At 44.1% G+C, this 27,135-nt stretch overlaps 1 protein-coding gene across 1 annotated transcript in view; it reads right to left on the reverse strand.

The window, feature by feature from the left end:
* Positions 1 to 1,811: 1,811 nt before the first annotated feature.
* The window catches only part of Pgcka1 (PDCD10 and GCKIII kinases associated 1), a 95,477-nt gene continuing 70,153 nt past the window's right edge, over positions 1,812 to 27,135 (reverse strand). The window contains exons 2-4 of the mRNA XM_026387303.2: positions 23,118 to 23,167; positions 4,224 to 4,278; positions 1,812 to 2,804 (exon numbers count right to left, since the gene is read on the reverse strand). Of these exons, the coding sequence (XP_026243088.2) occupies positions 1,886 to 2,804; positions 4,224 to 4,255 (951 nt within the window). The 5' untranslated portion in view covers positions 4,256 to 4,278; positions 23,118 to 23,167 and the 3' untranslated portion in view covers positions 1,812 to 1,885. The remainder of the gene's footprint in view (positions 2,805 to 4,223; positions 4,279 to 23,117; positions 23,168 to 27,135) is intronic.

Consider the following 27,135-nt stretch of genomic DNA (forward strand, 5'->3'; position numbering starts at 1 on the left):
AATTTTTTTTTTTTTTTTTCAGAAACCTCTGCTTTTAGAAGCCATTTATCCCATGCAGCTGAACATAATTCCAACTGATGAACCTGGGAAAGAGTTGAAATCATGTACACTCTGAAATATTATTATTATTTGGTGTAATAAATCCAGCAGCATACACCTTCAATGCAAGTCACAAGGTCGATAGTTTACCCATTAAGGATTCTGAGAGGCCTCATATGTGGAGGTGGCTTGTCATTGCAACTCCAAACAACCCAGATATGGCCGCTCGCTAGGCATTGGTAAGCATGTCATCCTTAAAGGTGCTGGAAGGCTCAGACATTGTGTTTTATGGTAATTATTAAAATAAAGCAGTGATGTTATAAATCCTTCACAGTATTAGTTTCAGTTGTGAGGATATAAAAGATTTTTAAAAGAATTTACTTTTAGATAATAAGACATCATTTTTTGAGTGCCTACTGTGTGCCGGGCACTAAACACTTGCTTAATCTTTATTTTTCGTTGTCAATGGACCTTTATTTTATTTATTTATATGTGGTGCTGAGAATCGAACCCATTGCCTCACACATGCTAGGCAAGCGCTCTACCATTGAGACAGAACCCCAGCCCGACTTGCCCAATAATTTTTACAATACATATTATTATTATATTTTCCATTAACAGACGGGCAAAGAGAAAAGAGAGCTGTCTGGTGAGTTTAGTGGCAGGGCCCATGTTACAAAAGACCAGACCAAAACATAGTCTAGGTTAATATTTTTTTTCTAGATAGTTTTGACCATCCTTAACCTCTCTAAATTCTCCAAGGCACAGTGTCAGAATGCTGTTCTTGATCTTATAAATCAGAAGGCTGAAACCTAGAGTGCACTTGCTCATTTTAAGGTCATATCACACAGGTCATCAGAGTATCCAGAGTTTGAACTTGAGGAACGGAGAGCCAAATCCAGGCTCTATAAATCAACTTGGTCTCTTCCTTGACTGTAACTTTACCGTCAAATTGAAAGAGAGAGAGTCACTCAGTGATACTCAGTCTGGGAAAGTTAGACCCTCCTTTGAGTCAAGACAGAGAGACACGCATGCTGTCTATTTTATTCAGAATCAGTTTAATGGCATAAAAATATTCCTTATATGGCTTTACTGTTCCAAAACTCATAAACTTAAAACACAAATATGACAAAATTTAAGAATTATTTTGGCCATCCTCCCCAATCCCAAAGGAGATTAAAAAGTAATAATGTAAAAAAGTTAAGGTCAAGGTGTGTTAAGATGACGGCTGATGCCTACCCATGTGTTTGCTGGTTGGCTCAGCTCACCTGAGAGCTGCCGAGCTTAACTCACCATCCAACAAGGGGTCAGTTATTAGTTCCCTGGGTGTTTGTCCCTGAAGTTAAGCCATGCTCTGGGGACACCGTAGGCACTTTAAGCAGATAGCTATCTGCTTTTCTACCTTTTCTGGGTGGGGTACAATGTTTGGCAATCCAAAGTAGGGTCAAGAATCTGCAGTTGGACAGAGTGCTCCATGCTTGTGTGCCTTTGTTGGCATTTCAGAGCATCCTCATGGACATCTGTGCCAGATGTTCTGGAGACCATGGAGGACTGGCAAGCAGCTATTTAATATCTGCATTTGTTGTGGATGTGGATACAGAAGCCCGCTCTGATTTTTATTTTAGTGTCCTCAATGGTAGCTTATTTACACAGAGTGATGCTCCAAATATTTAGCAGGTGGCATGGCACAATGCTGACCCCTGGAACAGGTGCTGGATGTGAACACCTGGCCAGCTAGCCGTACCCGGGTGTGCTGGCAGAAGGATCAGCTGCACGTCCAAGGAGCAAATGCATCTCCACTTGCTCAGCATGACACTAGCTTTCTTGCCTGCACCATTTCCCTCCTCTAATCTGCCTCATCCAAGTCTTCTCCTGCAGTAGCAGCTTCCAATGCCGCGAGGGCTTCTGCCACTGCTGCATCCTCGTCCACCACCTCCCCATCCCTGTTTCCATCAGAACCAGCCGTTTCCTCCTGTTCAATTCTGGAATTGACCACAGGTGTGACAGGACCCTGCTCTTTAAAGTAGACGCTTAGAACTTCTGTGGTCACGGCCTCATTTAATGAGTCCCAGCTTCTCCTCCTGGGGAAGGGCACATTCAAACCGTGCTCGCCCACCCTGGGAAGAATTCCCGCCAGAGGCTCATCCTCCTTGGGGTTCTTGAAAAGATAATCCTTTTCTTCATGACCCACATTGTGTACGGCTGTGCCCCACAGCTGAGGGTAATCCGGGGTTGGTATCTGGAGGTCATGACCTTGTACTTCCAAGGCAAAACTTTCCACCTTAGAAGGAACTTCAAAGTCCCCACTTTGGACGACTTGGGTCTTTTCCAAGGCTGGCAGCACACAGTCCTGTTTCCTGGTGTCCCCTCCTTCAAGGAAGGGTTGAGTGGGGTGCACACTGTCTGTAGGACTGGCCCTGGAGCCCGTGTCTCTCTGGTGGGACCTGGGGTTCCTGGTGGGCTGCAGAGCTGCGGTGGGGCCCATGCCGTTGACCGCACTGCCAGGCTTCTCCTCCCAGGGTCCACCTCCTGCATCCTCCTGTGGGAGCGGCTCTTGGTGAGGCCAGCAGGGCTCTTGGGGACCCGCTCTCTGGCCTCTACCCTCCGTCCTCTTGAAGCCCTCACTTGCAAGGACATTTTTATGCACCAGGATCTCGCTGCTCTGATTGCTTTTTAATTTCACAGGGTCTTCTTCATCCAACTTGCAGCTGCTGACTTCATTGATGTAGCCCGGGGAGGCCACTGGAACAGGATCGAAGAGATAGCTGGGGGCGAAAAGAGCGGAATCAGTCAGTTTGTACCCAAACAGAGGAGTGGGGCGTGAACTAGTTCTTGTGATTATGCTTTTAACCCTAGATAAGTGGGTCTAACTCTAATAGATATAGTTGGTATAAAAATATGCTACCCTTAGCAGGAAAGTTTAACCAGAGGTCCCGAAGGGGGCGAGTGGTAGACTACAAAGTGATTTGTGAAATTTTAAAATAAAAAAGTAGATACAACAGGGGCTGGGGTTGTAGCTCAGTGGTAGAGCGCTTGCCTCACACATGTGAGGCACTGGGTTCTATTCTCAGCACCACATAAAAATAAATAAAATAAGTAAAGATATTGTGTCCATTTTTTAAAAAAAAATCTTTTTAAAAAAAGTAGATACAACAAATGTCCACAAATCAGATATAAGGGGTTAAGTATCTTATTGATGGTTTATCTCCCTGATGGGATTTTAAGTAGTCATTAAAATGATAAGTATGAAGATTATAGTGGCATTAAAAAAAAACAACTTTGTTCCTCAGGGTCTACTGGGGGAGTGGTTCCAGGACCCCCCTGGATACCAAAATCCTTGGATGCTCTTCTCCCATATAAAATGGTATTATATTTGCTTCTGGCCTACATTTGCATGTGGTCTCCCTTTTACTTCAAATCACCTCAAGATTACTTATTATTCCTAACACAACATAAATGCTATGCAGATAGTTTTGACTAGACTTTTTAGGAAATAACAAGAAAAAAGTCTGCACAGTTCAGTATAGATGTCATTTTTTTCTGAATATTTTTGATGAGTGGTTGGTTGACTCTGGGGGCATAGAAGCCAGGAATGTGGAGGACTGACTGGACTTGTAATAAATATTTTTAAAAAATTCCAAACATCCAATAATGACAGAGGAGTCAAATTTATATGTGTTTGGAATTGAGCAAAAGCAGTGTTATTTGTTAAGGAAGCAAGATCTTCATTTAATTTGTTCCCTCTGACAGTTAATATTACACAAAAATTTATGAAATGTATTATGAACAAAATTATAGGCACCTTGTGGGTCTGGGGGATTCATTTTTAGTGATGCTGTCTCAGGTATCCTCTGAAACTCAAGCTTTCTTTTATTGACATTCTCTCATGTCAGTTGAGCCCAAACCAAATTTAAGTCTCAGAGAATGATGATGTTCCCAGCATGTTTTGAGCAGGGAGCAAGAAAAGCTTAAAAATCTAGGCCATATTTCCTCTAAATGACACTCAAAGAGAGCTTTACACGTGTGAGGCATTGACAATGTTGATCACGCCCCAAGGCACTGAATACATGCATGTTCTTTATTTTCATTATTTTTGAATTGATGTTATATAACATGGTTTTTGAAAGCAGCTTCACGATGATCAAAAATCCCTCCATTTAGAAGAAGTCTTTGTTCAACTTTACCTTTGTATCATTTTACAGCACCTGCACCCCATCTGGATTATTTTTTTGTTACCATCTGGAAAAGAAAGTGTAGAAGGGAGAGAACGTTATGAACGATACGTGAGTAGGAATAAGTTTGTTTGTCCTTCTTAGATGCTCAAAATTTAAAAAGTTGAAAATCGTGGCAAAACCATAACACATTGATGAGGGAAGGCGCTGGTTCCTCAGAGTAACTCCATGTCTCTGAAATCACCCATTCAAAGTTCTCAGACGGTGCTAACACTTGCCTCTGTGCCTGACCCTTTCCCAACACTATGAGTTATCCATTCCATTCCCGTTTTACAGATGAGGGACATGTGCACGGAACAATGCCACAGAGAGGGGGGACCTGTGTCTTTGTCTAGTCCAGTGCCTTTTATGGAGGACACAAGAATCTTACTGGGGCAAAGCCCACTGTGCAGAAACAGGAGGCAGAAGAGGTTTTGAGAGGGCTCCTTGCCAGAGGTCAGTTCCTCTAGCATGAAAGGGTGCTGTAGTAGTTTGGATCTTTTTTTTTTTTTGGGGGGGGGGTGTAGTATAGGGATTGAACTCATGGGCACTTGACCACTGAGCCATATCCCCATCCCTATTTTGTATTTTATTTAGAGTCAGGGTCTCACTGAGATGCTGAGTGCCTCGCTTTTGCTGAGGCTGGCTTTGAACTTGTTATCCTCCTGCCTCAGCCTCCTGAACTGCTGAGATGACAAGGCATGCACCACCATGCCTGGCTAATAGTTTGGATCTTAAATGGCTCCCAGAGGCCCATCACGAAAGCTTTAGATGGGTCCTAGAGGGAAGAAGTTAGGTCCTTGGGGGGTGTGGCATTAAAGAGTGAGTTGGGTCCCTGGATCCTCTTCCTCCACTCTTGCTTTCTGTCCTGTGAGGTGAACAGTCCTCCTCTACAGCTCATTGGGACATCCCAGCTGTGATTCATGACTCTATTCTTTCTCAGGTCATAGGCATTCCCCCTGGGGCTTCCTGGTAAAACTGGACTTGTTGCCCACTGGCCCACTGTACCTAGCCCCTTCCTAAACTGGATTCACTCCATCTTTTCCCTCTGAACCAAATCTTCTCTTCATGTGAAACTGGCTATTTTGGTCTGCTCCGAAAACCCTAAAAATCAGTGCTCAAGGATCTCTAAGTCAGTCTTCATTTCCAATATCCACAGCCTTCGGACAGCACCACCACAGCCCCAGGCCCTGGTCTTTAAAGACACACTCACTAGGAAGAGGGCTCATTTGTGGGCTGGCGCTGCCTCCCTGGTCTTTCTCCTCCCTCTTTCAGTTATGGATGGATTCCTGAGGATGCTATAGCACAAACCTTTGCATCAAAAGACATTTTTTCAAAAATTTTTAATTTTTAAGAAGCATAGATTGGTTGGTTGGTCACAGGGAACTAGATTACTGCACTGAAAAATCAAATCCATAAACACCGTCCTGTAGTAGGGTGAAAACCATCTCCCTGAAAGATATCCGCATCCCCATTCCTGGAGTATGGGAATGTTACCTTTCATGGCAAAAAAAAAAAAAAAAAAAAAAAAAGTCTTTGCTGATGTGCTGAAGTTATGAATCTTGAGATGTAGAAACTTGCTCAATGAGCTGGGTGGACTCAAAAGACAATTACAAATGCTTTTGAGAGGAAGGTGGGGCTTTGGTCACAGAGACAAGGAACAAATTCACTCTGGAACCTCAGAAAGAGTGTGGCCCTTGATTTCAGCCCAGTGATACCAATTTCAAGACTTCTGGCTGCTCTAGTACAGCATGAGGATGAACTTCTGTTGCTTTTAACCCTCTCATCTTTTAGTAACTTTTCCAAGTATCCAGAAAACGACCACATACCCAAGTCAGTGCGTTCTTGAGCACAGAATCCCTTGCGGAAGTCTTCTTGGGAAGGCTAACAGACCTATAAAAGAGTTCCCTGGGCCACCTGCCCCCCCATTTCTTGTCACCCTGATTGTCTTTCTGATTGTCCTTCATTTTTCTTCCCAGCATGTCCAATGCTACTACTGGACATTTTATTATAGATGTGATTCTGATCCATCTTTTCAGGAGGAAATTAGCTCAATGAGAGAAGGGCTTTCTCATGCCCAATCCCTTAGCACTTAGGATAGCATCTCACATTCTGGGGACAGTTAGTAAACATTTGGGTTTCTAATGGATGTAGCTTAAAATGGAGAGCAAGACTTGTAAGCATTTTGTTTCTCTATGACCAATGGAGACGTTTTCAGTTTGTGCCAACCATGTCACTCAGGAGTTATGAGGGCAAGCTCTGGAGAAAGAAAACCTGGTTCCCAGCCCAGCTTTGCTCCCTACTCACTGTGTGACTTTGGGTCTCAGTCACTTCATCTGTAAATGGGGGTAACAGTACACCCGCCCACGGTGTTGTTGGGGGATACATAAATTCGTAGTCAGAATAAGCAAAGACCAGTATATTACCTAGCCTTGTATGGATACAGCATATTCAGCAACTTTAAAAACATGCAAGCCTTGTCCCCATGGAAGATGTGACTCAGCTGCTGTGACATATGCATACAAACTACAGCATCAACACTGCCAAGTAGCTTTGCTTCTGGAATGAGGGCCAAGTGATACCTATCTATCAACTGTGACACTATTTGAAAGACATGAACCTTAAGTGTGAAGATGATTGTGGTTGCAGAGAGAGAGAAATCACCGGGGAGCTGAGCTAGGAATATATGTGTACAACCTTGCACTTTTCCAGAGCACTCTCAATTAAATTACCCATTTTCAAAGCCTGAGGCTGTGTTCCCAGCTGCAGCCCCCCGCCCCCCCCCCATGTCCCTATTTCCTGCTAGTAATTCACAGCTCACCTGGATAAACAGGACAGATTAAAAAGTAACACTTGCATCTCTTTCCCTCCCCCAACTCCTCCCCTTCTCTACTCCTGCCCTCCAGCTCCACAACCAGCTCTGAATTCCCAACCCTTTCCAAGTACCTTTGTTTGTCTTGGACCTAATTAATTAATTAATTAATTATTATTTTTAAAGGCAGGAGGATAGCTAGTAAAGAAAAGTTCAAAGAAAAGGAAAGAGGGGACTTAGATAATTGGAGACTGTGGATTGTAATCATGTGACTAAAGCAATCATAAAATATTAATCATAAAATATCAATCATAAAATATTAATAGTAGTGGGTTCAAAAGCTATACCTGGGGAAGAAAGGAAGGAGGGAGGGAGGGCAGGAGAGGAGAAGGGAGGGCAGGCCAGGTGGAGGGAGGGCAGGAGAGGAGGGGAGGGGGCAGCGCATCTTGAACCACATCTGGCTCACCCCCATTCCCAGCTCCCTAGAGGCTGAGCAAGATGGACCTGGGAACTAGAGAGCCCCGAGTTAGAAAGTCTATTCCCCACTTTCTGCTGCTGGGGCCTAGGCCATAGAGCAACTTGCACCAAAATATGCTGCTAGGATTTAACAGCCTAATTTAAAACCCACCTCTTCCCACCTCTTCTTATCATTACCTATGGCTTTCAGGCTCCCTCCTACCTTGGAAAACCACAAGGTCTGTATTGCTTTTCGAAGCCATGCAATCCTAAGCCATGCAATCCCAAGTTTTCCTCCTTTCAGGGTCAGTTTCAGTCTGGTTTCTCCCCCAACCCAGGGCATACCACATGGGCTTCCTGCAGACCTGCTCCATACCTGCGGGCCATGCTTCTGTGCCTTTGCAGCTCGGTGGGGACAGCTTCTTCCTGGTTCCAGTTTCTGCCCTCTCTCACCACCCCGTGTTTTCCTTCCCCAGAGACATTCCTTCTCTCCACAGGCTTTAACGTCCAAGGTTGTATGACCAGCTGGTGAGCAGGGTGGGGACTAATGTATTCACACCCGGCCCCAGCATGCCCGTATCTACAATCATTCTTCCTTATACGATGTGTCAAATCAAATTCAATTCATTTCCCCTTTCATACGTCACTCCTACATCCACATCTTCCTTTTAGCAAGACGTTTTCCTACTTCCAGGTGCAATATACTCCTCATCCTACCTGAGAACACGGTGGTGGCAAAAATACCCACTCCTTTGAAGTAAGCTTGAGCCCCAAAGGACCCATTGTGAGCTTCCTACTCTGCTCTCCTTGTAGCAACGGCTAGCCTAAAGTTAAGAACGGAGTTGTTGGGCGCCCTTTATTGCTAAGCAGAATCAAAATTTGCTTTCTCTTTGGGAAAGCAACAGGGAAGCAAAGGGCAAATCCTTCGCAATCATCGCTTGGTTTACACAGGGGAAAAACAAACACCATTAGGGTGACTGTGTCTGTGGGCTGCTGGCGCCCGCCTGCTCCTGGAGTGCAGGGTGGTGGTGGGGGTGACTCTTTCCTGAATATTTGGCTGAAATGAAATAGTCCTGTGTTTGAAGATGGCCACGCTAATTCACATCAGTTACTTATGGAGCCTCCTGGTAGGAAAATCCTGTTTTGCAATGGGGACATTGGGGGAGAGAGCAGGGAGAGCCAGAAATTTTCTAACCAGGCAGAGGAATTGCCTGAGTATTCATCAGGAAGTCAAGGAATATAGAAAAAGGCTCAACCCACCCGGAAAGAGCTACTTTTAAATAGTGATCTTGAAGAATGACAGGGTCAAGGTAAAAGGATCCGAGAGTCAGCTCATGGGCTTCTACTGGCCATGTCTGGAACCATTAGAGCATCAAAATCAATACTACTAATATAAAGGACTACAGCCCGTTGAATGATTCACAAGGGCACTGAGATGAGTAGAAATGGGGGAAGGGAAAGCTTTACAAGTAGAAAGTCAGCCAACAAGCATACAAGGAAGAAAGGACTAGAACAACTACCATTCGATGATCATCATCGTAATAACGGATGAAAGTAAGAACCACGGATGGACACGGGGACTAGTGGGTGAAAGTTTGAGAACAGGATGTTCAGTCTCAAAGGCTCTCCTTGCCCATGCGCAAGGCTGCAATGGTATCTCTGCCATGGATTGAGACAACTGTCAGTACTCTGCTTAGTGCTCCTTAACAAAGTCATGTTGGCTGAGCGTGGACCTCAGTGGTAGAGCTCTTTCTTACCATGTGTGAGGCCCTGGGTTCCATCCTTGGTACTGCCAAAGGGAAAAAGAAAATGTAGCCTTATGAAAAAATAAGGAGAGTTACAGGAGATGAAGGAGATGTGATAACTGAATGCACTACACAATCTTCTTGCTAAAAGTTCATTATTAGCACAAATGGGAGAAGTGTGAATAAAGTCTGCAGATCAGGTAACAGTACCATATCAGCTAATTTCCTGATTTTGACCACTGTATTAAGGCTATATAAAAGAACATTCTTGTTTTTAGGAAAAAAAACAGTGAAGAATTTAGTGGCAAAGGATCATGATATCTATAACTCATTAAAATGATCCAGAAAACAAAAAGCACGTATATGTGTTTTAAGAGAGAGTGTGTAGACAGAGAGAAAAATAAAACAAAAGAGGTAAATGTTTATATTTAGGAGCTCGGCATGGAGGATACATGGGATTTTCTGTATTTTTTTTCTTGAAGTTTTTCAGTTTGAAATCATGTCAAAATAAAAAGTTAAAAGGAAAACACACACACGCGCGCGTGCATACACACACATCTAATAGTTTAAGAGCAGTTCTTATTCTGTTTGTTTGTCCCTGGGCTAGAACTTCCTCCAAGAAGTCACTGATATTAAAATATTCTGTATAAAGAAGGCCGTGGAGCAAGGACTTGGGAAAGAGTCCATCAAAAGCCCACTGATCTTTTGCAGTCCACACAGGTGTCGTCCTGGCTCAACATAAGGTCCCAAGCCCTGGATCTCTGGAGGCACCTAAAGAATATTGCACCCATCCACCACTTCATCTCAGAGAGGCACTCTGTTATGGATTAGATATGAGGTGTCCCCAGAGTCAATGAAAAAATTTTCAGAGGTGACATGATTAGATTAGGAGTTGTGGCCTGATCAGTGGATTAATCCACCAAAACTGGGTGGGAAGCAAAGGTGGGCAGGGTGTGGCTGGAGGAGATAGGGCACTGCGGGCGGGGACTCTGGTGTTTATATTTTGTTCCTGGTGAGCAGAGCTCTCTCTGCTTCCTTGTTGCCTGTCCTGAGCTGCCTTCCTCCCCTGTGCCCTTCCCCCAGGTGTGCTGCCTCAACTCAGGCTCAGAGCAATGGAGTTGGCCATCCAGGGACTGGGACCTCTGAGACTGTGAACCCTAATAAACTTCTTCTCCTCTACACTCTTTAGGTCACAGTGATGAAAAAGCTGACAAAACCAGACTCACACTCCAGAGCTTTGGTGTGTGTCAGCTGTTTGCCTTCCTAAGGCACACAAGCTCCTGTAGGCAATGTCCCTCCCACCCAGAGCCCAGCTCCCAGGAGCTCTTTATCCTCATCAGTCAAATGAAGAGAAATCATGACTGGTGAGTGACAGCTGGGAATCAACCGGGGATGCATGCCAGATTTTATAACTTATTCCATCACAGGGTCTACTCCTTTTTGTGATCCAATCTCATTCGACCCAATGGTTCAAAACCATAAGCCAAATGCATGAGTTAAGAGGGATCGGAGAGACTGTGTTCCCCCTTCTCAGCTTGGGAAACAGCTAACACATTGTGGCACAATTCCTAGGGTTATGGACAGTCTGCTTCAAGGGTTCTGTTAAATGAGACTTTAGAGCAGCTGCCGGGGAGTCATTCAACTTTATAAAAAGTTACTGGAGCATTTGCAAGGGAGGTATAATAAAATGGAACATTCAATTTGGACTCCATCTTGAAAAATCAACTTGCTAATGTTTAGAAAACATAATCCCGGATTTCCCCGAACTTGGCCGGCAGGCAAAGTCTACAAATATTTAGTCAGTCACTACTGAATTCAAGCTCCTGACATAAGAAGAATGAATGAAAATAAGCAGCAGGTGCTAGGAGCTCTCTTTATAGAAGAAATTACTCTGCCCGCCCATCTTCATAGATAGTTCTGAATCTATAGGTGAGAGGGGACTAGAAAACAAACTCTCCTTTACCCATTCTGTTTCCTTCTTTCTGGGCAGGTTTTGACAACTTACCGGGATGAATTTTTCTGGTGTGTTTACTTTTCTGCTAAAGGGATGGAGCCTTTGTTATTCTGGGGAACTTGAAAGATCATCCAAAGACTTTTACTATTAGCACCATTAAATAATCCATCTTATATATTCTCAACTGTTGATGTGCCATTGTATTAGAGTCACCTAGATTTGGGAATATTTGTTTATGGACATGTATTCATAGGTACCCCCAAGAAGGATTTCCTGTTCAAATACGTTTGGGAATAGCAGAGAGTAAATATGCATGCATTCCCAGTTAGGAAAAAGAACTATTTCATTTTGTTTAACCCAATATTTCTTAAAATTACTTGAGCACAGAAACTTTTTCCTAATAAACTTATTAGTAACAATGGAATATATGTGTTGTGGACTACTTTGGGAAAAACCATGGTCAAGATGATAGTTCTTATCGTCAGAGTAGTTTTATAGCCCAAACTAATGGAATGATGTGGTGTTTGGGCAAACAGCCAGGCCAAGCCCAGGTGTCAGAAGACCAATCCTAGTCACAACCCATCCCAATGGCATGGAGGCAGGAAAATGGTTTAATCTCTTGATCCCTCAGTTTCTTTATCTGCAAAATGGGTTGATGATATCAAAATATCTCTTTCCAACCTAACAATCTAAATGGCAAAGTGGGAAAGGAGAACTACTCCTCACTCTTTGACTAGATTTACATATCATTTCAATGAATCCCCGGGTCGGCACCGAAGAAAGAATCAGTACTGCCCTTTCACAGGTGGGGATTCTGCTCAGTGAGGTTGTAAACTTGCTCATGAAAACACTGCTGAGGTCTCTTGGGTTCCAAGTCCACACTCACCCTAAGCCATGACCCTGACCCAACCGAACAAGCTCTCCTGGGTCCTCCCTGTGGCACCCATTCTCTGCCACATTCCCTCAGGGGTGCAGCTCTTTGGTACAAGTCTCTTTAGTGTTTTTGCCAGGAGGAAATGCTGACCAGCGCCTTGGAACCCCGAGACGAGGCCAGGTGTGTGTAACAGCAAAGTCCCTGGGAGGGAAAAGGGTCTCAGAGTGGAGGGGTGCCACCTGCTGGAGCCCTAGCCCTGCGGGCAATGGGCTGGGAGAGGTGCTGGCTACTGGGGGCGAGGGCTCCCAGTGCATTCCAGAGCTGGACCTGTGGGACACTGGCATTTTAACAGGAAACCGTGTAAAGTGTTTTCAAAAGTCAAAGGAAAATTTTCTGAAGGTGTCACACCTGGGTTGACATGGGCATTTCTTGGTGAAAGGCTTCCTGAACCTGCTGGGAAGGAGCCATTTAGAGGCCTGTCCCTCCGGCCCTGCCCAAGGCTTGCTGAGGAGGACTGTTCGCCTGAGGGTGCAGGACTGCCCCTGTGGCAGTTGCATTTCCTTAATTCAGGGGGACAAACCAGGTCCTGGTCCCCTGACTTTAGTGCCGCTGGGCTAATAGGATCTTTGATGTCCAGCTTGAATATGGAGACATGATTTTTTAAAAAATAACAGTGATATTATCACTTCATTTTTACCTTCATGGTCTTTGCACTAGTAAATCACAATTATTTTGATGGTTCTGAGAAACATTTCATACAGTCTTTTCTTCTATTCAAGATCTGATGCCTTTTTCCCCTAGTCATTGGTCTACTGTCCTTAAAACAGATGTTGGATGAACGATGGTTGTTATGCAGCACCTTCATCCATTCCATAAGTAGTCACTGAGCCCCGGTGGGTGCCAAGGCACTGTGCTAAGTTCTGGGGATACAATGGTATCCTGGGTGCTCCCTGAGGGAGCTGATAGTGTGTGTGTGTATGTGGAAGGTAAAACATGGAACAGGGTGGAAATATATAAACACTGGGAAGACTCCTGCCACCACAGTGACAGTTCAGCACAGCGGTAAATGACAAATTTGAAGGCAGAGTTGAGTTTCCATTAAACTGCCCCATTTATTAGCCTTGTGATTTCTAGGCCAGTTTCATTGCCAAGGTGAGCTTCCCTTGTCTAGTCTACAAAAAGGGAATGATAAGAGTTCTTGCTTATCAAGACTGTTTTGGAAATTCAATGAGATAAAAGTATGTAAAGTGTTTACTATCATGGTTGGCATATTGCCAGTACTCACTTATACTTACGATAAATACAGTAATTAATGTACGAGTGTCTACCATGCACTAAGTCCTGTTTCAGGGATTTTATAATATTCATTCATTTCAACTCTACAATGATTCTGTTAATCAGGAGTCAGTAATTTGTAGGTAAGCAAATGGACACAGAGAAGTTTTGCAACTTGCCCAATGTTACAGAATTTAGATACTGAGTTAGTGTAGCTATTATTAATGCTGTAATTGTTACATTATTATGAATATTTCCTGGTCTCTTTCCTGGTAGTTTCTGTTTCTTCTGAGTCCAATGGATTACACTACTGCAAGCTTGTGCCCCAGAAGTTTTTGCAAATGGGAACTGGTTTCTCTAGACTCACGCTCAGAATTTTATAGGTGTAATTTCATCTATTAACCACCAGATGGCAGTATATAGTGCTTATTTTAATCTAATTTCAAGGAAGAAACTTGGCACTGGGAAGGCCTTAGAATGAATTATGGCATAAATAGCATAGATACTTTGCCACAAGTTATGTGGTAAATATTTTGGATAGTTCCTGTCACCTTTAAGTCCTGGTGGCTGTGGCTGTTCTATCTGGCAGAGCCTTCTGCAGTGTGGGCAGCTGGGGGTGGGAGTTATTCTGTAGACTGGGTAGACTCTGCTGGGGGCAAAAGGGTGTAATAGCTCTACCCAGGCTTCGCCTCTTTTCACATGATGGCTGCTCATCAAACCTCCGGATAGGAGATCTGGGTTGTTCCCTGCCACCTGTGCGTGTGGGCAATCATTCTGTGGAAAAGGCTGAGAGAGGAAGGAGCCTGTGGGGTGTCCAGTCCAGCTCCTCCCCAGGTTAGATGTGACTCCTCTGGCCCTGTCCACGAGGCTGTGCCTCTCCTGTGGCTGACCCTGTGTTTCTCCCAGGCCCTGTGGGCAACCCACAAGGAGAGTTGAGCTCGGAGCCCCATCTTCTGGATGAAGGTGTGCGACCATAAACTGGGAGGCAAAGAGAATCATAAAAGAAACATGGCCCAATGTGAAGGGTTTGGGGGAAGAAGCCTAATATCGGTAACTAAATCCAGAATGCTGTGTGTGAAAAGGGAAAATGAAACAGAAGCTACACAGAAATGTCTGGTTCTGCTAGTAGCTTGTGATCAGCCTTCTGGTCACTTGCCAAGCTGCCAGGTCCTCTTGTGCCCCGTGGGGACTGTATTAGGGAAAGGTTTGAGAAGCTCTGCCCCTATTCCTGGGAATAGACTCCTTCCTGGAGCAGATGAGATGCAACTCATGACTGAACAAAGGCCTTGTGTATCCTGCATGGAAGGAGCATCCTGGTAGACACACAGAAGTACAGTGCACCCTGGGTCATAAGGAATCCACCTGGGTCTGAGAATTTGCATTTCTGACAAGCTCCCAGGTGAGGCTGAGGCTGCTGGCTGAGCACTTTGAAGGCCATTTTTCACTGCTTTAAGGAAATAAGGGCAGCTTGGCCCCTGCTTTCCTGTGTTACTGGTTGGTTTAGGTGAGTTCTGTTTCAAGGTGGAAGTTTTACACCCTAAGAATCCAGTGGTGGGGTGAGTCCCTGGCAAACAGAGGTCACTACCATTAGTGTTGAATCTTTTTGGTGACAGATGAAATGGTCTGAATCAAGTTGTCCAACAGGACCATTTGGTTAGAACACCATTTTGGTCAGAAGCTAATACATGTAGCCAGTCCCATCCTCAACTGGTACAAGTTTATAATCATCTTAACTGTCTAAAAAAATTTTGTGCCTTTTTCAGATTTTGCTTTATAACATTTCCTAGTTGATGTTTAGCCTATTATCTTCTTTGTAGGAGTATAATAGGGAAAAGCTGGAATAAACCAAGTGTCTAAAAATACGGATTTATTTAAACAAACAAACACTTCACCATTGGGGAATGACTGGAGAAAACCCGAGACACCTGCTGTCATGGCCTGTTAACTCTCAGATCCAATTTCCTGCCCCCTCTAGTTATTATGGTTTGAATTTGGAATACCCCACAAAAGCTCATGTATCAAAGTCTTGGTCCCTAGTGCAGCAATATTTAGAGATGGGGTTATTAGAAAATGATTTATCAATAGGGATCTAATCGTATCAGTGGATTAATTCACTTAATGGATTAATGATTTGAACTATTGGGAGGTGGTAGAAACTGTAGGTGGTAGGGCCTCGTTGAAGGAATAGGTCATTAGGAGTGTGCTCTGGAAGGGCTTGTCTCATCCCTGGTCCCGTCCTCTCTGCTTCCCAACTGCATGAATGGAGCAGCTCTTCTGCTGTGCATTTTCACCATGATGTTTCTTCCTTGGAGCCAGCCAACCATGGACTGAAACCTCTGAAACTGTGAGCCAAAAGAATTTTTTCCTCCTCTAAGTTGCGTGGATCAGGTATTGGTCAGATCAATGAAAAAGTGACTGGCAAACTTGCTCATCTCAATCTCAGGGTACCATATTGCTAAGACTCTGTTATCTTCTGGATCTGGGTGGGTCTCACCCATGGAAGGTGCTGGTGGAACTAGAGGGTTAGGGGAATACAGGTCTTCCTCCCTTCTTCTCTCTCTGCCTTGGAAAGTATCCTTGTCCATCTTGGCAGTGACTGTCTCCTAGCTCTTTCTGTCTCTCACCGTAGGGTGCTGTCTGAGTCTGTTTTCTGTTGAAAACAGAATGGGTAATTTATAAAGGGAACAAAATTATCCCACAGTTCTGGGGGCTGGAAAGTACGTGATCTGATGAGGGTCTCTTGCCATTTTACAGCATGGCAGGTACATAGTGCATGTGTAAGAGAGGAAATAGGGGGTCCACAGGTGAGTGAAGGCAAGAGGGGGCAGGAGGGAGATGGAACCCAATTCTGTGATAATTATGTAATCCATCGGAGGACATAACCTGACCCATCGGCTCCACCTCTCAGCACTGTTGCTTTGGAAATTCAACATGAATTTGGGAGGGGACAGACATTCAAACCATCGCGGGTGGAAATGGTTCCCTGCTTCATCATCTCATTTGCTTTCTCAGCTCTTCCAATACCTGCATAACCAAATGACTCTCTGAGATTCGATTCCCTGTGTTTGGAAGGAGGGGAGCTCTTCCCAGCTGGACCTCACCTAATGCAGGTGACATCCTGGACAAAGGCATAGGCATTCCTGCTGAGAGGACTCTGAGAAAATTGGTGTCATGTAACATACATGTTGTGCTTGCTGCACACCCGACTAGGGCAGGTCACAGTGAGGTGGGGTAGGGGGACACCAAGTGTGGCCGCAGAAGGGCTTTAGACCCTCAGTCGTCTCCATCAAGTTCTCTTTGCTTTTCCATCTAAAATCTGTCTGCTTGCCATGCAGGGTTACTTCAGCAGGAGGCCCATAGCTTCTCTTCCTAGCCCCGACCCCCCATTTAGTAAATGATATTCTAAAATTGCCACTGGAAACAGTGTAAGAACCTTCACACCATCTTCAATACTCTCATGAAAATATTCGTGATCATCAATGGTTGTGAGTGATGGTTAATAACTAAGTTCAGACATTTGTTAAGTCAGCTACAATGTGGAAAGTGCTCCCTATTATTAGCACAGTTTGTTGGGCCATATTATCCCATACCCCATTAGCAATACAGGGACAGGAATTTGATTTTTAATAGGTGTTAAAAGCTTCAATGAGTTTCCCACTTGACAGCTTAGAAAAAATATCTAAAACTCTTGAAGTTGGTAATCAAGACATCCCAATGTGCTTATCAATGTGCTTCTGATATACAATTGTCCCTTGGTATCCGTGGGGGACCCATTCCAGGATTCCTCATTACCCCCAAATCCTCATATGTTCAAATTCCTTATACAAATGGTGTAGTATTTGTAAATAACCTACTTATCTCCTCCCTTATACTCTAAGTCATCTCTAAATTACTTGTAATACCTAATGCAATGAAAAGGTATGTAAGTAGTTGTTTCACTGTATTGTTTAAGGAGTAATGACAAGAAAAACCAGTTCGAACAGGTTCAGTACAGATGCAACCATCAAAAGCTTAATTACATAGTACATGATAGCAACAGTGCAAAATTTTCCCCAAATACTTGCCATTGGTGACTGGTAGGATCCATAGATGTGGAACCCATAGAAATGGAGGCCAAGTGTATATGTTGAAAAGTCATCGAATTGTCATAGATAGCTCTGAAGAGAGAATGGCTGAGACCACAGAGAGAGCTCAAGGAGTCACCCACACAACCTCACAGACAGTCACAGATTTTTATTTAATGATGTGTAAGTAGATGTTTCCCCTACATCTGATGCTTGGATAGAACCATCTTCATGGAAGATCAATATAAAAGTCATTGAAACTATGTTGTTCAGAGAGAATCACCACAACATCAAGGTGCAGACAGAGCTGGAGACGGGGACAGGGTGTGTCCTTAGGCCTGGCTTTGTTTCTGAGAATCTAGAGAAGTACACACTGGAGAATTCCCAGATACTACCAACACGGTCTACTTGAGAAGATGACTTTGAATGTTTGGAATGAAGACGATGTTTTTCGACTAACAAGGCAGTTCTGTGTCTTTTTCCTGTGGGATTCAGGGGCCCCTCCTCTGTGATGCTCTAGCCTGCCACTGTAATGGCATCATCTGACAAAACTCATCTCAACGTGGCCTGTTAGGCTGATTCGCCTGGCTGTGGTCGAAGTCACAAGGTGAGCTTAGCATCACCTGTTTTTAGTAGGGTATCTGCCTAAACACGTCAGAGACACCTTGGCATCATGTTTTCTATGGCTGCACTACCAGAAGGACTGGTCAAAGAACACAAAATTATTTAGGAAGTTGTGGTGTAATAGGAAATACATTTAGCCCTTGTCTCCTAGCTCCTGTCGCAGAGCTGCTAAGCCCTTTGAATATCCTGATTCAAAGGGGTATCTCTGACAACCCCTAACACTTTGATCACACTTGAGTTTATACTAGTGAAGTGTTTCTGGGTGAGGCCCTTGGATAGCCTCAGGGTGGGACCAGACACCAGAAAGAGCAAGTACTTACAGGGTTGGAACTTTTAGTTCCATTCACCACTTCTGTGAAGTGTGTATGATGTTTTTGTGGGGCTGGAAATTGAGCTGTGTAAAAAATCCTGGATAATCAGATTCCATGGATTTCCAGATTGGTAAATTGCACCCATGTATGGGAAGGTGGTGCACCCCAAGTCCATGGGACAGTGGGGTCTTTTTTGGACCTTGCCCTATATCTCATCTGCTGTTCATGTGTATCCTTTAATACCCTTTGCAACACACCAGCCAAGGTAAGAAAAGCATTTATCTGCCATTCAGGCAAATTATGGAACCTGAGGTAGGGTGTCTTGGTGTCCAGAGGAGTTCAGGGGTCCACACGTGGAACTGGCATCTGCAGTGGGGGCAGTTTTGTGGGCCTGAGCCCTTAACTGTGGCATCTGATGCTAACCAACTCCAGGCAGGCAGAACTGGAATTGAATTCCATTGTAGGACACTTAGTAGGTGTCCAGGGGTGGAGAACAGCTCCATGTGCATTTCCCAACCCCCACCGTCTGCTGTCGGAAGTGATGCTCTATGTGAGTACAGAGAGAAGATACTGTTTTTTGGCTTTGTTTTGGGTTTCTTTTTTCCCTCAGTGGGATTTAGAAGAAGTGGAGGAAGAATTTAAGAAATTCAGTACATAGAGGTAACCTAGTACTGTCCCCTACTCAAGGCAGTGGGCTCTGGAGCGGCCTGTGAGAAAGAGACCTTGGATAAGCCACATAACATCTTTCCATTTCAGTTCTGCCAACCATTAGATGGGGGAAATAGTAACACCCCACCTCTTAGGGTTGTTACGAGCTTCACATGATATAAACGTGACAGGTATGGCAAAGTGAGTCTGGCAAGGAGCAGGTTTAATTTTTTAATTGATTTTTTTTTTTTTTTTTTTTTTTGCAGTACTGGGGATTGAACTCAGGGGCACTCTACCATGGGAGCCATGCACCCAGCCCTTTCCTTATTTTTATTTATTTATTTATTTATTTTTAAAATTTTGAGACAGGGTCTTTCCAAGCCCTCAAGCTGCTCTATTGGAAATGGCAGAAGCCTAGAAGAATCCTGAAGCACTTGGGAAAAGTCAAGTCCTGAAAATGATGAGGACATTATTTAAGGAAGGGATTGTGGAAAGAGGCTTATATAATGCAGTCTTGGAAAGCTACAAACAAGAATAGTGATATAAGCAGGCACAGGGGCTGGGGTTGTGGCTCAGTGGTAGAGCACTTGCCTAGCACGTGGGAGGCACTGGGTTTGATCCTCAGCACCAGATAAAAATAAATAAATAAAATGAAGGTATGATGTCCATCCATAACTAAAAATATTTTTAAAAAGGCAGGCACAGCTCAATCCAAGCCACATGTTTGGACGAAGCCAACTCAGGTAATTTCCAGAATCCTACAGTACCTTCATTGGACTGATGTGTACCCTTGTCCCCAAATTCACATGTTGAAGCCCTAACTCCAATGTGACTGTATTTGCAGATAAGGATTTGTGGAGGTAGTTAAGGTTAAAATGGGATCACCAGAGTGACATCCTAATCCAATAGGGTTGGTAGGCTTATAAGAAAAGGAAAACAGAGCGAGAGTGAGAGAGATCTGTTTCCACGAGTAGCATTGAGGAAGGCCATATGAGGATGCTGTGATAAGATGGCCATCTGCACGCTGAGAGGAGAACCATCACCAGGAACTGGACTGGCCAGCACCCTGACCTTGGGCTTCCCAGCTGACAGAGCTATGCAAGAACGAGTTTCTCTTGTTAAGCCACCCAGGCTCTGGCATTTGGTTCCATCAGCCTGAGTAGATGACAGAGTGCCCAGACCAAAAAGAATCTTAGACGATACCCCGCCAACCACCTTATGTTATAAAGGTGCCTCTGAACTCAAGGCTGAAAGCATGAACTGGCAAAAGGAGAAGGAAAAAAAAATTGTTTTGTACTTAGAGATGATCCTTTGTGTGCAGACCTGCAGCTCCGACATGTCTTTAAGGTAGAATAAAAGTACTTTTATTTCTGGAAAGACTGAGCATGGTTCAGAGGCTTCAAATGTTCCCAGACTCTTGGTGGGGGTAGGACACCGCTAATTACTAGACAGAGAGGGTACAGAGAGGGAGAGGACTGCTGCTGTTCCTTAAAGGTCTCACCACCTATTTATGCAACAAATTTCCTGAACATCTATCATGTCCAAATACTTAACTTAATTCCAGGCATCTAAAAAGCATTTACCATCCAGCAAGGGAGAAAAATACATACATAGGAGATTAATAAAGTGTTAAAAGTACTAGACTGAAATATGCACAATAGACTATATAGGATAAGGAGCTCCTGAATGACCTTAGGGTGATTAGAAGAGTCTTCTGGATGAAGGTCTCAGCCAATGGTGCCGGTAGGTTCCAGAGTGCACCCTAGGGAGAAGTGGGTGCAGAGGCAGGAATGGTCCACGTTCCACTGTCACTCTCAAATCCATCCCTTCTTTCCATGTGCATTGCCACTGTCCTAGTCTAAGACACCATCACATCTGTCTTACCTGGATACTGCAATATCCTCCTGTTACCGCATCCACCCATGTGTCCTTCTAATACAATTGCTACATAGAAGCCATGAGATCTTTTCAGATTACAAATCTGAATCATTGTCACTCCCCCTGCCTAAAACTTTTCAGAGGTATCCAATGCCCTGGGGATATTTAATAACATATAATAATGAAGATGACGATAAAAACATCAAACTTACAGAGAGCTTCTTATATATAAGGTATTAATGTTACATATACACTTAATCTTCATTTCTTGTGGAATCCATATTTTTAAATTTGCCTACTTAATAAAATATATTTGTAACCCTAAATCAATATAGTGCTTGTAAATCATTCATGGAAGTTTTCAGACTGTCAAAAAATGGCGGTCATCTGATATGCATGTTTTTAGCTGAGCTCAAATAAGGTATCCTGTCTCCTTGCTTCAACTTTTATGCTGTAAATTGTCTTTTTTGCAATCTATTTAGTACCACATTTTGGCTTTTTTTTTTTTTTGGTGGTCTCTATGTCTAAGGGTCCATGCCTTACAGAGGAAGGACAAGTGCTAGAGAAGCTTTGTTCAGGAATGAGTCATGGTGCTGTCAGCCCAAAATTCACCGCTCATGAATTAACAGCATATTTTAAAATAAGGTGTCTTGAAACAGAAACACTAACACAAGGTTCTGTGTGGATCAGTAGATGAATATGTGGTGAGGAGAGACTCACGGGAAGCTCAGCCCGTGTTTCCTCTGTGAGCAATACTGTTCCTTATTCACTGACTCATCCTTTAAGGCAGCTTTATAGAACATGAGTGCAGTGAATTATGAGCATTGATGGTGGTAACTCAAAACTACTGAGAACCTTATGAAATAAAGGGCAGTCTTTCCCATAGCATATACAACCATCTACCGAAACATTTCTGGTGGAGATCCTTATGTATGGAGACTCAGAGACAGAGATAGAGATAGATAGATAGAGATAGAGATAGAAATAGAGATAGATAGAGAATGAAATAGTGACCTGGCATTCTGGAGCCTGAGAAGTTTGGAGTACTAAGAGCTAGGCATTTAGTGTGTGCAGTTAATGACAATGTCCAGGAAGAAGCTGCAGCAGGAGTAGCCCAGTGAGGATGGCTGGAGTGCAGAAAGTCAAGGAGGCTTGGAACTTACGGTACTGAATGATACAATGATACGGAGCATTTGGAAAGTTCCCAAATGATGATAGACTAGGAAGACGACAGGAACCTCGAAGGAAGCTAAGGCTCTGCACAAGGAGGCAGCTTGAGGACGTGGAATTGGCAAAGAGAACAAGGACAATGTGCACAGTATGTTTGAGAGACACAGGGTAAAGGAGGAAATAGGTTGGATCCACAGGAGTAAAATATACAGAACACTGTCCTGCAAGGTGGGCTAAAGATGGAAATGGTGAGGGAGCTGGGGAGGAGAGCCACAGAGAAGACGGGGAGGGAGGTCTGTGAGCCTGTGTCCTGGTACCTGAACTTGACAATACACTAGAACCCACTGGAGAGCTGAGCATCAACCCCAGAGCTTCAGATCCAGTGGCCCTGGAGTGGGGACAGAGACACTGCATTTAAGGGGTAGAGAGAGAAAAGGGGAGGGGAGGGGAGGGGAGGGGGGATAGTAGAGAATAGGACAGACAGCAGAATACATCAGACACTAGAAAGGCAATTTGTCAATCAATGGAAGGGTAACTGATGTGATACAGCAATCTGTATACGGGGTAAAATTGGGAGTTCATAACCCACTTGAATCAAACTGTGAAATATGATGTATTAAGAACTATGTAATGTTTTGAACGACCAACAATAAAAAAAAAAAAAAAGAAGTTCCCAATTGAGGCTGTTGCTGCTGGTCCTGGGATAGGCTGAGAGCCGCTGTCCTGGGGCAAGGTCTTTATTGGAGAAATTCCACAATGCCTGAGGGGATCCACTGACCGGCCATCTTTTGTGTGAAGGCTTTCTTGGGTCATGGCTCATCACACATTTTAGAATCCTCTCCCCTAGCAACAAGAGTAAGGGGGAAAACAGGATTTTTCTCAAACCTGAAGGGGCCAGAAAGAAGCAGACTTTGCTCTGTCTACTGGCTTTAATGTTTTAGGGAATAAAAACTGTAGTGAAAAAACCTGTATCACCAAGTGACAGAAAATTTAATAAAAAGTGGAAAGAATACACTTTCCCCCCAGTGCATAGAAAAAAAAAGTAGAATAGCTTACCTGTTGGGGAGACTGTCCATTAGGTCCCTCTAGCCATTCAACTTCTCTCCCTGCAACAACAAAAATGTTGAAGTTGAGGTCTGCACACTGCCTCCTTGTCACGGCCAGTTTGCATCAGGAATGTGACAGGTAACAAAAGACAGCATCTGCCTAGGGGTACTGGGCTGCCCTGTGGGGGATGGATTCCTGGCCAGGCAGGCAAGCGGTTTGAAACTCCTTAGGCTTGAGTTAAACAACCCCGCTCCTGGCACTTCATAATCAATTAACAACAAAAATCTCACTGAAATTTTATCGCATTGATAAAATAATATTGTAATGAGATGAAGTCATGACATGTAAACTGTTTATCACGTGCTGGGCATGTTGGAACTGCTCAATAACCAAAAGCTATCTACCCTGGTCTGTGTCTCCCCTGAAAGTTCTCACATTGAAGCCTAATCCCCAAGGTGATGGTCAGAAGGTGGGGCCTTGGAGAGGCGACTGGGTCCCAAGAGCAGCGTCCTTGTGAATGGGACTCATCAATGCCTTTACAAAAGAGATCCCTGGGAGATTTTGTGTCCCTTCATCCAAACGAGGTCATGGTGAAAAGATGGCCATCTGGTGCGGGGGCACTTCTCGGACACCAAATCTCTTCACGCCTTGATCCTGGAATTGTGGGAAATATGTTTCTGTTGTTTATAAGTCACCGAGTCTAAGGCATTTTGTTAAGCTGCCTGGACAGACCAAGACACTTTAGTGGTTCTTAGGGTTGATTAATACCACATGATAGCACACCTCTTCCCTGATGGGTACAGTTTCAACAAGAAAAAATAAAAAAGGGAAGGAATTTGCTCCTTAGAGATATATCAAGTGAAGTTTCAATGAGTAAATGCAATGTACAATATTTCAAAAAAATATATATGATTCAAAAATTATCTTTGCTTATAAGGAAAACATTATATACAACTTAAGAAGGAACAGCAAATGTTAAGATTTTTACCAACTTTTTTATGATTATTAGGATAATTTGCTATCTATAGACACCAATTTTTCAAGAAATGCTCTTATTTCAATCCCAAATATGAAATAACAATATAATGAACTTTGCCTCAAATCAACCACAAAATATTGGAATAGTTACATACATCCAGTGATTCAATTTATATATATATATTTTTAAAAAATCTCTATTTAGTTTAGTTACAAATATCTTTATTTATTTATTTTTTAATGTGGTGCTGAGGATCGAATCCAGTGCCTCACACAGGCAAGGCAAGCACTCTACCACTGAGCCACAATCCCAACCCTCAATTTATAATCTTGTTAGCCACTTTTCATCTAGTATTATTTTCATTGTTCAATAATTCCTTAGAATCTAAAACATGGCTCAGATGGTCCATGATTCTATTATTCTTATTTTTTACCATAGTGCTCATAATTGGACTCCTATGACTTGATAGGGAAGACAAGAGAAAGGTCAAGTTCAAGCTCTCAGGGAGCTAACTAGCTGCAGAGGTCAAGGGGAAGAGAAGAGCTTATAAATAACTAAAATATTGTGCAGGGAGCACATATACCATGAATGGGAACATCAACCACACCCTGAGGAGGTTCAGCCCTGGAGGGCCGTGTCAGTGAGCAGCCTCTAGATACTGACAGCACCTGGCCAGGCAGACAGAGGGGAGAGGAAGAGTGGCAGGTGGGGAATGGATGACGGCTAGTGGGGTGGGAGGTGAGAAGGCTTGGGGTATCACTTATTTAGCCAACAAAACAACTCTGCATGCCGCTTTGTGACAAGCCCTGTGCTAGGGACCAGGATGCCGCAGCGAGGCACAGTCAGCAGGCCCTACAGATGACAGCCTTGGGCGAAGGGGAGAGAATGCTCCGGATTCCTGCAGTTGAAAGATCAAGGCAGTGAGGAGACGAGTATTGACTTGGAGAACTACATCTCACTTCAGAGAGTCAGATGAGAAAAGAACCACTCACAGGGCATAGACATCTCCATGCCTTTTAGAGGGGTAAAAGGCTCTGAGCAAAAGAAATAGAGCTAGCACTGGAAAGGTTTATTGGTCCAAAGGGATCAAATGCGGTGCAGAGGTCAGAGGCAACTCTTAAAACCGGATCCTTCGCTTCACATCAATTATATTACATTCCCCCTAGAACAATCCAAAAGGCGCCCCTCTAGTCAGGCCCTCTCTCTCCTCCAATCAGCCCCTCATTTTCCCTGTGAGGGATGCACTCTTTCTGAAGGGAACCCCGCGGTCAGCAACAGAAAGCCTGTATTTTAACTGATGAGAAAATCAGGTCTGAATGGTAGCAACTTATCCAAGGTCACCCAGGTTGCTGGTGGTAAATAGCCAGGACCTGTTTCCTGGCCTCCCATCTCACAGCTCCTCTATGAACTGATACTCTCACATGAGCCTTGGCTTAGCTTTGAACAAGGTACTGAACCGTCTGTCAGAAGCTTCTCTTAGATGTCTGCACATTTTGTGAGAAGTTACTGGGCCGAGCAGGGTGCCAAGGGCTTCGAGTGGAAAGGGTGAACAGAATATTCCCTGGCCCCACTGTGGAATGTGGTTGGTAGACAGAAATCACAACCAGTGATAAGTGCTTTGTAGGAAACCAAGTGCACGTGGCAATTTGAAGTCACAGGGAAGAATCCACTTTTTGAGGAAAGGGCCCTTAGATAGAGTAGTGTTGGAACAGATCCAGACACAACATGAAGCCGGCCAAGCCAAGACTAGCTCTCAACCAGCCGCTGCACGGTTAAGAAGCCTTAGCAGCTCTTTGCCTACTGAGTCTCTAAGATCCTCAGCTAAGTATTCAAGGTCACTCACAGTATGACACCAATGGCCTTCCTACAGTATCTCTGAAACTAGCCCATTTGAATTTTTTTATTGTTCTCTAAATATGCTAAAGTGCTCCTGCTTTTGTCTTTGCACCCATTATTTTCCCCAGTTGTCATGCCACCTACCCATCAATACTTTGCAAAATTCTACTCATCCTTCAGAACTCATTTCACACAACATCCAACTGCTCTGTGTCAGAAAAAGACATGAACCCATAGGGAAAGCCACCAAGGAGATGCAAACAGAGAGCCCATGGATGTGTAGTGACTCACTGTATCAGTCAGCTTGATATTACTATAATGAAATGCCTGAGGCAATAAAAGAATAAAAGTCTTATTTAGCTCACAATTCTAGAGAGTCCAGTCTAAGATCAGGTGGCCCCAATTGCTTTCTTACCTTTGAAAAAGGTAATGAATGCATTATGGCAGGAATGCATGGAACAGCAAACCTCTTACAAAACGGACCAGAAAGCAGAGAGAGATGAGAGCCTGGGTCCCATAATTCCTCTTGAGGGCATGTCCTAAAGGCCTCAGGACCTCCTACTAGACCCCACCTCCTCCCAGTCCTCGGTACCTCTCAATATCACCACCCTGGGACCAAACCTTTAACACCTAAACCTTGGGGGGACTCTACCCATATTAAAATCACAGCACTGACCGAGTACATCAGCAGTCTGAGAAATGAAGAATGAGCCCAATTTGGATGGTAGAATCCTTAAGACCCAAGGCCAGCATGGTGAAAGGCAAGGGCTTAAGGCTCCTTTGCAAGTTTAAGAAGTTAGGTTCCTAAATCCCCTTCTGCACTCCTGGCCTCAGGGTGGTTACTCCCTCCATCTCAACCAAAGATTGTAGGTTTTGTGTCTGCAGCTGGTTAAACAGGGTTTCTGGACTGAACACAGGAGAGGCTGGGGTTCTCCTATTGGAAGCAGGGGTGGGGTGATGGTGGCGACGGAGGACACTGAGCCAAGGCCTGCACATGGATTGGGGCACCCCCAGCCTGCTCCCTCCCAGCCCCTCCAGAAATGCTGGAGGCCACCTTAGAGTGGCCCTCCAGGCATCAGAGGACAGTCTCTGGCCAGCCAACCACCCCACCAAGCACAGCAGAGGAAATAGACTAGAGAAGGAAACTACAAAAATAGCCACTAGTGTGCTCAGGTCACTGGCATCTGAAAAGAACGGAAGGCAATTAAAAAA

The sequence above is a fragment of the Urocitellus parryii genome, chromosome 10, assembly GCF_045843805.1.
Source record: "Urocitellus parryii isolate mUroPar1 chromosome 10, mUroPar1.hap1, whole genome shotgun sequence".
In the NCBI taxonomy this organism is placed as follows: Eukaryota; Metazoa; Chordata; class Mammalia; order Rodentia; family Sciuridae; genus Urocitellus; species Urocitellus parryii.